The sequence below is a fragment of the Sebastes fasciatus genome, chromosome 19 (assembly GCF_043250625.1).
Source record: "Sebastes fasciatus isolate fSebFas1 chromosome 19, fSebFas1.pri, whole genome shotgun sequence".
NCBI classification, from domain to species: Eukaryota; Metazoa; Chordata; class Actinopteri; order Perciformes; family Sebastidae; genus Sebastes; species Sebastes fasciatus.
In genome coordinates, this window is record NC_133813.1 from 4,471,049 (window position 1) to 4,485,101 (window position 14,053).

Here is a 14,053-nt window from a genome sequence, read left to right on the forward strand (position 1 = left end):
GGGGAACAATAATCAGCATTTGCTGGCCCCGGTTCAGACCTCGAGCATTTAGCCTTGCATGAGCCGGGCTTCGGGCCACCTGCCAACGGGGACGCTTCCTTGAGTCGAGGAAGCACGGATGTGCCTTGGCCTGCCTCCGCCGAGCAGTTAAAGGTTTTATAAGGGCGGCTGGACATGAGCAGCGCCTGTAATACTTAATGTTGTGCCACTTGAGGAAAGGAAGTATAAAGGCTTTCATTACTTCTGCCACTAACAGCTTTTGACAGTCGTGTATTTCATGTATCGCAGGACGTTTATGTAGTTTATTGGACGCAACGTGCAGTAATATCACCTGGCTTTCATCCAGAGTCACACGACTTGGACTTGAGTCAGACTCAAGTAATGAATCTGATGACTTTAGACTTGATCTGACAAAATCAAAAAAGACTCACGACTCGACTTTGACACCAATTACATTTAATTTTGTGAAGGCTCGAAACACAACGTTTTGGTCTTGACTTGGCACTTGATTTGATAGTTGTTGGTCTTGACTTGGGACTTGGGACTTGGGCTTGACTTGGGACTTGTTGGTATTAACTGAGAAGTTGAGCTTGGGCTTGTTGGTCTTGACTTGGGATTTGATGTGGGACTTGTTGGTCTTGACTTTGAACTGGTCTCTCGGCTTGGGACTTGTTGGTCTTGATTTGGGACTCGTTGGCCTTGACCAGATACTTGTTGGTCTTGACTAGGGATTTGCCTCTCTCGATTTGGGACTTTTTAGTCTTTACTTGGGACCTGTTGATCTTGACTAGAGACTTGGCTTGGGACTTGTTGGTCTTGATTTGGGACTTTTTGGCCTTGACTTGGAACTTGCCTCTCTTGGCTTTGGTCTTTACTTGGGAACTGTTGGTCTTGACTAGAGACTTGGCTTGGGACTTGTTGATCTTGACTTTGGATTTGACTTAGGGCTTTCCTCTCCTAACTTGGGACTTGTTTTCCTTGCTTTTAGGTTTGGGGACTTGTTGGTCTTGTCTTGGAACATGACTTTGGACTTGTTTGTCTTGATTTATGACTTGTTGGTCTTGACTAGAGACTTGTTTGTCTTGACTTGGAACTTGTCTCTCTTGGCTTGGGACTTGTTGGTCTTGATTTGGGACTCATTGGCCTTGACCAGAGACCTGTTGGTCTTGACTAGGGACTTGACTGTCTAAACTTGGGACTTTTTGATCTTTACTTGGGACCTGTTGGTCTTGACTAGGGACTTGGCTTGGGACTTGTTGGTCTTGATTTGGGACTTGTTGGCCTTGACTTGGAACTTGCCTCTCTTGGCTTTGGTCTTTACTTGGGAACTGTTGGTCTCAACTGGAGACTTGGCTTGGGACTTGATTTGGGACTTGTTGATCTTGACTTCGGATTTGACTTGGGGCTTTCCTCTCCTGACTTAGGACTTGTTTTCCTGCTTTTAGGTTTGGGGACTTGTTGGTCTTGACTTGAAACATGACTTTGGATTTGTTAGTCTTGACTTGGGACTTGTTAGTCTTGATTTGGGACTTGTTGGTCTTGACCAGAGACTTATTGGTCTTGACTAGGGACTTGACTGTCTAAACTTGGGACTTTTTGATCTTTACTTGGGAGCTGTTGGCCTTTACTGGAGACTTGTCTTAGGACTTGGAAGATCTTGACTCGAAACTTGACTAGAGACTTGACGGTCTTGACTTGGGACTTTATTGCCAAGATCATAGACTTACTTGTGACTTGCATAACAATAATATGTTCTCACGTCTTGCACTTATGTGCAGCTTATTAAAAGTATTAAAACCCAGAAAAGTTAAAGTTGTTAAAGCCTCAGACAGCAGATTATACGATTTGAAACATACCAGATCTGCATTCGTTACCACTGCTGAGTGTTTTGTGCATTTTAACAGGTTAAAACACTTTAATGAGTCCTGCTTCAATCACACTTACTCATCTCAAAACAAGGAACACATTTGTCTCACTTGCGTGTGCTCGACCTCGACACTCCTTCTAGAGCTTTCCAGCAGCCCGGAGGGCCGAACAATTATTTTATTAAACCTCCATCAAATTTATTATTAGAGTAGCGCAAGCTTTTAATGCACATTCTTCATTCTGACACTCGCACACAGTGTTTTATGTTTGTTTTATATACCCACATAATTAACCATGAACATTACATTTTGAGAAGCAGAACAATTGATGTTTGTTTGTGAAGACCAGTAACTTTCAGGGTATTTATTTAATGATGAATATGCTTCTTTAACAGCCGGCGGAGCCAAAAGTCTGCTTCTCCGACTGTTCACCATGACTGATTTTGTCTGTGAACCTGTTTGCTGTGTCATCGTTCTTGTCCGTTACAGGTGTAATCCTTTATAACTGTTATATATGTTGAGTTTAAACTCTTCGTTTCTCCCCTCGCAGTGATGAATTGCGGAAAGAGGCGCGGCAGTTGAAGAAGGACCTACAGGCCATAAAGCAAAGGAAAGAAGATAGTTTAAAACCTCCAGTGGATGACGTCAAGGAGGGTTCGTGAGCAGATTTTATTTACTGATGGATGTGTATTATACTGTGAATTTATTGGTGCTTGATAATATACTATACATGTAGCTCACCACGTTGAAAAAGAGCTCTTTCAGCACAGAGCTGTGAGTGTGAACGCAGTCTCTCTAAGAGGGTGGTCCGTGCTACATTCTCTGCTAATGGACACTAAGACAGGCAACCCTCTGATTTTGTCAATTAGTTGCAGACGTCTATTTTTGTTTTTCCGCCCAAAGGGTCTGCATTTTTGTGTTAAAGCTCACAGAAAATTGCGTGGGTGAAAATTGTTGAGTGTCCGCCATAGTTGCTCATCAAACCCCTTTTGTGTGTTTGTTAGTTTGGCCGACGTGAGTCCGTAAAAATCTCCCCCCAAAAAAACCTCCTCAGGGGGCTTCACCACACGGCAGTCTGTCATAATGCCGTCAATCTTTGGATTTCTTTTGCTGATGCTGAAAACACATTTTTGAAAATTACGCAAAACCGCTTCAGGCACAGAGGTTAGCTTGAGGTTGTGTGTATATTGTTGTGCAACAAAACAGAATAGTTCGTGGGGGGGGGGGGGGGTCTGACTGTGGGATCACCACCAGCCAACATTCACTGAAGAACACGATGAGCTTTTGTTGCTCAAACATTGGTTTTGTCACCACAAACACTGATGGTTTTATTATTTAAACACTGACATTGAGCCCACTCTCTTGACGTGCTGCTGATTGGTTTATTCTAGGTGAAAATACAATCATTACATTGTACTTTAAACAAAGTTTAAAGAGCGTTCTTTTCTGTCTTTTCCAAATGGAAACACGCACTCAGCCGTAAGCAAAAAGCAGTGACGTAGGTTACCAAAGCTAATAGCTAATAAGGTTATGAATAATGTGAATGCTAGCACTACCGGAGTCAAAGTTAGCGGTGCTAAGTTTGGAAATAACTGAAAGAGTTAGTTCGGATTTTTTGAAGTGGGGTTGTATGTACACTCACCGGCCACTTTATTAGGCACACCTGTTCAATTGCTTGTTAACACAAGTAGCTAATCAGCCAATCACATCACAGCAACTCAATGCATTTAGGCATCTAGACGTGGTGAAGACGACTTGCTGAAGTTCAAACCGAGCATCAGAATGGGGAAGAAAGGAGATTTAAGTGACTTTGAACGTGGCATGGTTGTTGTGTGGACGGAAATGCCTTGTTGATGTCAGAGGTCAGAGGAGAATGGGCAGAGTGGTTGGAGATGATAGAAAGGCAACAGTAACTCAAATAACCACTCGTTACAACCAAGGTATGCAGAATACCATCTCTGAACGCACAACACGTCCAACCTTGAAGCGGATGACCACCCAGTACTAGTGAGGTGTACCTAATAAAGTGGCCGGTGAGTGTATATTCCCATGTTTTGCGAGGTTAAATAACTGTTTTTGTGAATGGAGTCTAGTGGACCACCATGGGACCTTATTTCGGAAAAAAATAAGCTGTCTGACGGCAAGATAAAGCGTCTGAGAAAATATAATTTTGATGCTAAAACATACGTACTTCGATCAACATTTGAACGTTCGGCTTTGAATACACAAAGACTGGGAAGCTACAGAGTGATATAAAAACCTCAAAAAACAAACAAGATAACTAAGATTCTGTTGGTGTGTCTGACTTTCTGTGTTGCTCTTAGTGATATCTGCATAGAGTTAAGCTGTTTCTGTAAACACCCTCAGCAGAAAGAGCCTTCTCTCAATAGACGCAGTTATAAACTCAAGTGTTGAGTCAGTAACAGCCCTGCATTGTTGTACCGAGTGGCAACTAGCCTAAGCTCCTCCATTATCTTCCAAGGCATTTCAGCTCTGCCAGCGACCTTTGTTTTGTGCTTCTCTGGCAGCTCGGCCAGAGGCAGGAGAGTTTCTTTTTTAAGAGTTCCTCATTACATTTCTGCGTTGGAAGCGAAAGTTAATTCCATTAGATGGAATTCTTAGAAGTCACGAGCCAACGGCCACTGCAGGGAAGACGGATGTCTGCTCGAACGCCGTAAATCACGACGCTCGGCTCGGCCACAGGAGAACAGTGTGGTGAGGTCTCGTTTTATCTCGTCCCACTGGAGGAGCTACACACACACACACACACACACACACACACACACACACACACACACACACACACACACACACACACACACACACACACACACACACACACACACACATTAAGGCTCACATTGACACCACCATCCCTGAAAGCTTAAATCATTCTGCTTGGTGCTGCTCTGACCTCTCGGTGATGGTCTCATTTCACTCACATGCTTCTCAAACTGGTCGGTGTGGCTTCAGTAGAGGCTCACATGATGAAGAGTTGAAAGATTTAAAGGCTGCAACTAACAGTTATTTTTTTTCTTGGATAATTTATCAGTCATTTGGTTTATAAAATATCAGAAAACAGTCAAAATTGTCAACATTTTTCATTTTGTCAGTCCAGAACCCAAAGATATTCATCTTATTATCACATAAAACAAAGAAAATCAGCAAATCTAAACATTTGAGAAGCCGAAAAAAAGATAATTGACATTTTGGCTTGAAAAATTACCAAAATTTGTATTTGTAAAGATTAACTAATTGATTAATTAACAAATTATTAGATTTAATATAGATCATAAAAACTAATTTCAACAAAAAAACAGTATTCTTTTACATTAAATACAGAGTGGTGGACGACACCAGGAGGACCTGTATTGTCCACGTGAAAGGCGTATTAGTGTGCGGTAACTATGTGAAGATTTCAACCACTGCTGACAGCCAGCATGTGCACGCTGCGCCGATCAAAGCCAAAAGGCGCCGCCTCTTTTTTCGCCATAAATCCGCCACATTATGTCCTGTGGGAACAAACGTGACTTCGTTTTTGAAGTGACCTGCCAAGTCAAAGAGCCACCCTATCGCCTTTTTATGCTTATTGGACTCTGGGTCTAGCACTCCACCGTGAATCCCATTGTTGAAGCACAACCTCCTTTACCCATGTACATATAAAGAGGGTTTTTGATAAAAAATAAACCAGTAAACAAAGTAAAGCCTGCAGGTTATTGTTAAACTGCACAAATAGCACTAAGATCTGATGATGCAGGTAAGCTCGTGGAAGGATGATCTTTATTATTCACTCCAGCAAAGACAGCAAAGAAATCTCAAAAGAGCCTAAAGACCAGAGTCTCTCACTGACAATATCTGCTGAAATGAGGTGTGCATTACGTTGAGGAAGGATCAGAATACCCTGCGTGCTCAGTTCCCCACCTCTCTTAAGCCGTGACGAAAGGGCGTCGGCACACCCTGATTGGCTAAGAGAGGGGAAATGCACCAAGCTGCTCTCTATTCTTCATTAGGAGCCAACAGGTGATCTGATTAACTCTCCAATCAACTCAGGGGATCTGTGACATTCAGTTAAATGAATTGGGAAAAAGGGAAATGACAGCAAGTACCAAAGAATGGCAGACTGCTACAAAAGTATTAGACCCAGCCCATGAATGCATATAATAAACACACAGAAGACAGGGCTGTCCTCGATCAAAGAAATTCTTAGTTGACTAATCGATTAGTTGATTTAATCGACCCGTCTGTAAAACTTTAACCACTTTAAATCTTGTGTTTACCAGAGATGTGCTCATACGTTTCTTAGAAATAAGTCATTCAGCATGAAACTAGAAACTAGCACTCGCAGAGCGCAGACCTCCGCCAAGCTGCCCGAGTACGATTGCCCCCCCTCTCTCCGTGCAGCCATCATCCACGTGTATTTTTGTTTATGTTGAGATCAGCTGTACGTAGCGGAGCATCGTAAAACACTTCATTCAAACTGGACAGAAACAAAGTAAAACTCACCTGAACCGTCGTCGTTACTCTTTCCAACAATCACCTTTGGTCGAACTCCACCCCCCGCTCTCTGTCTGTCCCTCTCTCTGCAGGCAGAAGGAAAGAGGCAGGGTGACGCGTCATGAACGTGTCATCAGTTACAGTGTGCATGTCCTAAAGCCTGTGGTGTTAATGCACAGGCTGACCGGAGTTATTAAAAAAACAAAACAGAGCCGGATCAAGATCAGGATCGCAATCAAAATCTAATGGATTGTTTATTGTGCCACACCCCACCCCTCCAAAGATTTTCATTCAAATCCATCACGGACTTTTGAAGTAATCCTCCAAACGGACAAACCAACAACCAACAAATAAACCAACGGCGGTGAAAACATAACCTCCTTCCTAGGCCTTCGGACCTTGGCGGAGGTAAAAAGCATAAAAAAGGACTAATTGACTCAGACCAAAATGACCGATTAGTCAACTAAGAGCGAACAGCCCGAATAGAAGACACCAAATAGACACTGCAGTCTAACTATTCTACCTGTAATATTGCTATAAATGGTATAAATCTGATTCATGACCGCCCATAAGGCCGCTGGCGTGTGCGCGCATGACGTTGATTGGAGTGAAAAGCGAATTGTCTCTTCAGAATTCACCTTTTTTCCCCCTTCGGTTTTCATCACATAAATTATAGCATGTTCCTGTAGTCTGGTTTTCTCTTTCTTGGCGTGACCGCCGGCTACCCAGAGCCAAAAATAAGAGAGCCATTCTGAAACCACTGTCCATTCAATACCCACCCTAAATGATGTGGCAGCAGTCTTTATCCCACTCCGATATTATACAGGTTATGCAGCCTGTGTGCCCTTGGTGTTTTATTACACCGCTGCCTGCTGCAGCAGAGTGATATTTGAAACGCCAATTACCTGTGATCAAGATTAGCGTGAGTTATTTTCACAGGACACATCTGTAATATCTTCTTATGCAAACAGTCTGTTGCATAATCGAAGATGGATAGTGTTGGCCCTCGAAGCACTAACTGACAAAGTCATTTTTGATGTGTTTTTGATTGATGGTCAGCAGTAATGTTGCCTCACAGCTCGGCGCCGCTTTCTTTTAAAATACTGTTGATTGTTTAACAGAGACGAGGAACCTTTTATCCCACAGAAAGAGCCGTTTGTCGTCCGCAACCGCCTTCGGTTGCTTCGACATCGGCAGCTTGATTTGTAGCCCTCTTGAGCCCGGGTGACAGCAGAGGGGAGGAATGTAGTTAGAACGGCCATCAAACTCAAAGATGGTAGTTAGCGACAACAGCTGGAGAAGGTGATGTGCGCTCCTCGTGTAGGACCTGAGGGCGTCATCAGTCAGCATCCAGCATGTCACAGGCTGCAGCGGGGAGGGAGGGAGAGCAGAGCAGGAGAGGTGACTGGGGGAGAGATGGAGGGAGATCATTTGTTGGTCTCATAAATCAAGAAGGAAAAAGCTTTTTGCCCCTCGAGCAGCGGAGAGAGCAGACCTCCATGTTGACTCTGAGGGAAGCGGGAAAAGTGTTGCACTTAGATTTCCTGCGTTTGGAAATTCCAGTGATTGCTCATCATGCAGCCTTAAAGCGCAGAGAAAGAAGAGTAATTGCTTGGTTTTCTTAAATGATAGATGACCTAAACAGCCCCGTAGGACTGAAGCCTTTTGTTGTCACGTTCCTCCTGACGTGAACTTAGTTTTCTCATTTATGATTTCCTCAAGAAGAAATGTGACTTCTGCCAAACAACTTAGTGCATCATGAGTGAAATATCTTCCAATATGGGGATGGCTAGAAATGACGATTCGATTCTGATTGGTCAATTACGGCGTTCTACGGTCTGTCATTTCTTTATAGCAGACCGCTGCTACGGACGCAGTTCTGATGTCGGGCTCTGGAGGACCATTTTTTATGTCAAATTATTGATTTCTTAAGTAAGTAGCAGTGTTATAAGCGGAGTAATGTGCAACTATGGGTCATTGTTGCGAAATAAACCCCTTCAGGGTGATGCATCGCCCTTTTATCGCCCTGTCGGGGTTTATTTTGGAACAATGACCCGCTCCCTGTACATTATCCCTTATTTATGATACTTAAAGGGACTATTTGTAACTTTCAGAAATGCTTCTTAACAGCAACACCTGTGGCCGTGAAATCAACGAAAGTCAGCGTCGGGCTCGCGCTTGCTCGCTCTAAATAGACATGAACGAGCATCACTCAAAACAGTGAGGCGACACACGTCAGCTAAAAGCACAATATCACTCTATATTTCAGCTGCTTGGCAGTAATGTTAGCTGACCAGACGAAGGTCTCTCCATGAATCAATGCTGATACTGTGAATCAATGAATCAATCCTGCGCTGAGGCAGAGGGGCTCTGCAGCGAGAAACTCGTCTCCCTCCGCCCGCAGCCGGAGTGAACAGGGAGACACCGGCACCCGGTCGGTAACGAGACAACAACGTAACTCGTTGCAGAGCTCCGTCACTTCACAAGACACGTGAAACCTCTGTTGGTCTGGAGGAGCTGCAGCAGTTATTTCTGCACAAACGTCCACTGAACATTCACTAGATATTCTCAGAGCTAAACTAACTCTTCTGCAGTGTGGAGTGAGCACGCGTTCACGTCTAGAGGTGGAGCGGGTACGCGAGAACGCGCGCGCTGTCTGAGTGAAGGCAAGCAGGCAGAGGAGTGTGGACGCCGGCATGTGTCCCGACCCGGTACATTTATACGCTTAGAAAGTTACAAACAGTCCCTTTAATTTGAGATTTTATGAATTTTATAATTTAATTTCTTTATTTGTATTGATAAAACAGTGTTTTTTTAAATTATTTTCTTTATTAACATTCAACTAAGTTTACAACGGAGACCTTATATCCTGTTTTTGGAAAGTCACCAAGCTGTTAAAACTATAAAACTATAATAAAGTGTAGTCAAGAGTTTCCTAATTTAAAGGAATAGTTCCAACATTTTTATTCGCTTCCTTGCAGAGAGTTAGAGTTAGAGTTAGAGAGAAGATCGATACCGCTGTCATCATCTGTCTGGTAGCAACAGCCTGCAGCTGGTTAGCTTAGCTTAGCATAAAGACTGGAAACAGGGGGAAACAGCTAGCATGGCTCTGTCCAAAGATAACCTACCAGCACCTCTAAAGTTCACTAAGTAACACTTTTCAGTGAGAGCTGCTTAGTGTCTACATTTTGCAGAAACTGAGGCTGAACTCTGACTATAATTTCATAAACTAGTTTTATTATTAACAGATACACAAGTGGACTTTGTGTATTTTTTATAAAATCTGTTTGTTAAAGCTTATAATGTTTACCTGAATGTAAGCAGACTAAATGACTATGATAAAGAGCTGTATACACATTACCAGAAACTCACAACATTGCAGCTCTTATGCTCTAAATGACGAGCAGCGGACTTCACTGTTTTCTCTGTTACATCATTTATTTGGTGCAGCTGAATGTGTCCCGGCGTCCAGCAGCCAGCAGCCAGCAGCCAGCAGCCAGCAAAGGTGACGCTGTCCCGTGGCCGGCGCGGTGTGGTGTGTGTGTGCGTGACATCACATTTTGTTGTGGAAAGAGCGCGCTGGCTCCAGCAGCCAGCAGACTGTGCTCACTGTCTGCCACTCTGTGACTTCACAGCCTGTGTTGTCTAAGCTGGGAGATTTACACAAGCACATTAACTGCATGAGACACCCATGTCAGCATGCTGATTGTCTCTCCTTCCATTCACGATGAGAGACTACTTCACTCATACTGCAGGGGAGGACAGTTGGGTGGAAAGTTATTCCCAGCATTCCCGTCAGCGCTGGGACTTTTTTTACTCTCTCTCTGCCTGCATGTGTAGCACCAGCCTGCTGTAGTGTCCACTTCTACATTTCATCTCAACCTAACGGTTATTTTATTTTTCTTGATTAATCATTTAGTCCATAAAATGTGAGAAAGTAGTTAAAATATCCATCATAATTTCCCAGAGCCCAAGATGACATGTCTTTAAATGTCTTGGTTTGAGTTTACCATCACAGACTAATTAAGAAAACCAGAAAATATTCACATTTTAGAAGCTGGAATAAGGGATTGTTTTGACCAAAAACCAAAGATATTCAGATTAGAATGCTGTGAAACATCATGGGAACAACGGGAGTTTGTTTTCCGGATAACGGACTGTCGGACAAATGGGCTTTTTCTCGGTCCAATGGGACATAAGCTGAAGTAGGCGAGACTGGAGCAAATATGATTTAAAAAAGGTTATTTTTATAAAACGGTCGCTATATCGTGACAGTAGTACATGAAAAAGGTATCTGAAAAAAATCATGTTCCTCCGGTGCTCCTAACGGCATCTGCAAGATTTCACAGACTGGAGGAAAACAAGCAGTAAGAGCTGATCTGAGGTCTGCTGTCCAGCTGCCGTCTATGAGAGCCTGCTGTCAATCACTCGCGAACTCCGACCAAACGGTCAAACTAGGCAGCGCTGATCAAATATGAATCAATATTCTGTTAAGTTAATGCCTATTTCTCTCCTCAGATGTTTTCAGAATCATCTTGTAGTGCACGGTTTAGCTGTAAAATGAGAAAGTTTGTGACGCCGCCGCCATTGTGAAATCTGGTGAAGGAACGCCAAGTTCCGCCCACCAGCCGGAGCACAGCCAATAGGAACGCTCTCTCAATGAAATGACCTGTGATTGGTCATCATTTCAGTGGTTTAAAGCCTGAAAACAGCCATGAGGAGGAGCAGAAGTCTAGTTATCCGTCAGAACATTTGAATTACAATATGCTGAAAGGTTATTATGGAATTTTTGCCAAATGATGCCAAAAATATATACTGCCTACTGCCACTTTAATCTCTGTCTGGATAGGTTTTAGATGTGTAGTGTGGACAAGGGCATCATTTAGGAGGAAACTCATTGCGAAAATGGAACACGGCAACGCGGATGATTCGCACCGGACCCGGTGTTCATAGTAGTCAATGCGGAAAGTTCGCATTCCTGCACCGTATTTTCACATCTCACTGTTGAGAAACGGCTTTAATTCTTCTTTTTCTTAACATTTTATAACCCAAACACCTATATAAATATATATATATAAATATATATATATAAATAAAAAGGTGACCCCTTGCTAATATTTTCCGTAACACCAGTGTAATGAAATTTTTTTGCTTTCCTGGAACCAAGTGGATGAAGCACATATGCTCCTGTGTCTGCTGTGAATTAAAGAGGGTTTTTTTTCCCCCTTTTTGCCCGGGAGAGATCGATTACATAAGAGTTTGGGTATAAGGTAGCAGGCGGAATTTAGGTCATCTCTGAGGGAGATAAAGTGAGGGGTTAGTAGGTTGGGGCTTCGGTCCTCTACATCTTTGTGAAGGTTGGCAGCAGTATGGATTCATGCGGAGAGCATGTCAATGTGAGATGAGAGGTCTGCCCTGTGTTGCCTCTCTTATTATCATGTTCTCAGATCAGGTACACCAGCAACCGTCACAGCTTGACAAGCCTCACTTCCTTTTATCTTTTCTCTCTGATCATGTTCTGCATATTTTTTAGCTCCTCATCTGTCAAGTGCCGGAGAGCATGTGAAGCGGCGGTTATTTCTTCTGTAGCATCGGGGGGACTGACGCAACAAGTAGTTCAAATAGTTTCTCTAGTTGCCACGTCATTTTAGTTGTGCAATACGATCAAGATGACTTAAGTTTAGCTTTTAGAAGTCTAAAAACAAAAGGAATTTTTTTTAATGATGATGTAAATTGTAAAAAATAATGTAAATATTATATTTAAGTAATTTCAATAAGGGCCGGAACTAATGATTATTTGTATTTATCGATTAATCTGCTGATTATTATTATCATTATTATTCTTGATTAATCGTTTGGTCTATAAAATGTCAGAAAATAGTGAAAAACGTCGGTCCCAGTTCCTGAAAGTCCAAGGGGATGTCTTTAAATGTCTTGTTTTGTCAGTCCAAAACCCAAAGATATTGACTTTAATATGATATAAAAACAGAGATTTACAGGTAATCTCCATATTTGAGAGGCTGATAACAGCATTTTCTGACATTTTCTGCATGAAAAATTACTTTTAACAATTAATCGATTATCAAAATCAATTCAATATCTGTTTACGATGGCAAAATATTTCCATAGAAAAGTAGTGTTCATTTCTAGATTTTGTCAAAATGTTGTCTGAGGACCTAAAGAAACATTAATAAAACAATATTTTGCTTTAATATTATCACCGTGAGATAAGACTTTATCTATTATGAGCATCTGTTTTAATCTCCGTTTCTTTATTTGTGACCTTTTTATGGTAAAAGTATTTAGAAAATATCATGTCTGGTTATATTTCATGACCTATCAGCTGGGTGTTTCTTGTTTTGTTGAGAGACTGATTGATTTCCGACAAAATCAATAAATATTATAGGACAAAAGAAAATATTATTATGGTTTTTCAGAGGCCAAATTCTTTGACACATGTAAATGATAAGTAGATTTAATATACTCAACTGTTGTTTATTATATTTTGAAAATATTCTAAGTAGTTTATGATCTTCTTTAATATTACTACAGCCGTCTAAGATTTAAATAAAGTGAATAAAGAGTCTCTGTTGTCTCTTCAGAGGATGAAAAACCAACCACCACTGAGGCCGTGGCCGAGTATCTGGAGGGACGGAAGAAGTACGAAGAGCAGCGGAAAAAGAAACCGAAGAAAGGCTCAAACAGAGAACAACATGTAAAAAGATTACTGAACATGAAATACGAATCAGGTTAAGTTATCCCGTTGTAATGTATGTATATTAAATGGTGTCTGATCTCTTTGTGTTAGACTCTGGAACTCCTCAATCGTTTCAAGTCCAAGCTGTCTTCAGCCATCACTGAGGAGGCTCCGGAGGAGGACGTGGAGGAGCTGGCAGAGGACGAAGACAAAGGATGGTCAGTGACACCATTTAACATATAGAAGTGGAATTTCTTTTATTTCACTGGTTTTGTTTTCATCTATCATTGTGCAATCAAAACACTCGGCCCACCGACCATGGCCCGTCGTTACAGCACATTAACTTCAGTATGAATGCAATGTTTGCAGGGTAAATTAACGACTGGATTATTGTATAGTGCTGCTTTGAATTGCTTTGGTATTACTTAAGATAATGAATGATGGTTAAACTTTAATTTAGGGATGCTAATTTTGAAAAAAAATTCTGAACCGATAACCGACCCTCGTTTACTGATTATTAACCGTTAACTGACAAGATCTTTGCGTACCAGCTGCAGTGTATGAGCACAACAGACAACTGACAGTTCACCATCCAGGAGCGTTAACTTAGTGTCGCGGACACGCAGCCACTTTCCCAGTAAAAGTCTCCACCTCACATTTAGTTTAGTTCAGCAGGTTGTCAGCTTTATGTCTGTCCAGTGTAACGACACTCCCAGATTAATGATAGTGATGATTCATCAGTAATGGGCACAAGTGTTGTCACGATAAATTTCTAACTTCCATACAATACCTTGAAAAATATCAATATTCAATACTATTTCCGATACCACGGGGAAAATTGAGACAACATTGAGGGCATAAAATTTTAGATACAAATATTGAGTATCCTTAATGGGCACAGCTGTCTGTTAGTTTTTTTTTTACTTTAGTATTTGTCACTTTATCAGCAATTACTATAATTTCATAGCAACCTAAGTTAGGAGGACATTTTTTGTCA

General features: G+C 41.9%; 1 protein-coding gene across 1 annotated transcript in view; it reads left to right on the plus strand.

The window, feature by feature from the left end:
• Nucleotides 1–14,053, plus strand: part of cwc27 (CWC27 spliceosome associated cyclophilin) — a 32,868-nt gene that overhangs the window by 13,072 nt on the left and 5,743 nt on the right. The window contains exons 11-13 of the mRNA XM_074617586.1: nt 2,416–2,519; nt 12,962–13,074; nt 13,168–13,274. Coding sequence (XP_074473687.1) covers nt 2,416–2,519; nt 12,962–13,074; nt 13,168–13,274 — 324 coding nt within the window. The remainder of the gene's footprint in view (nt 1–2,415; nt 2,520–12,961; nt 13,075–13,167; nt 13,275–14,053) is intronic.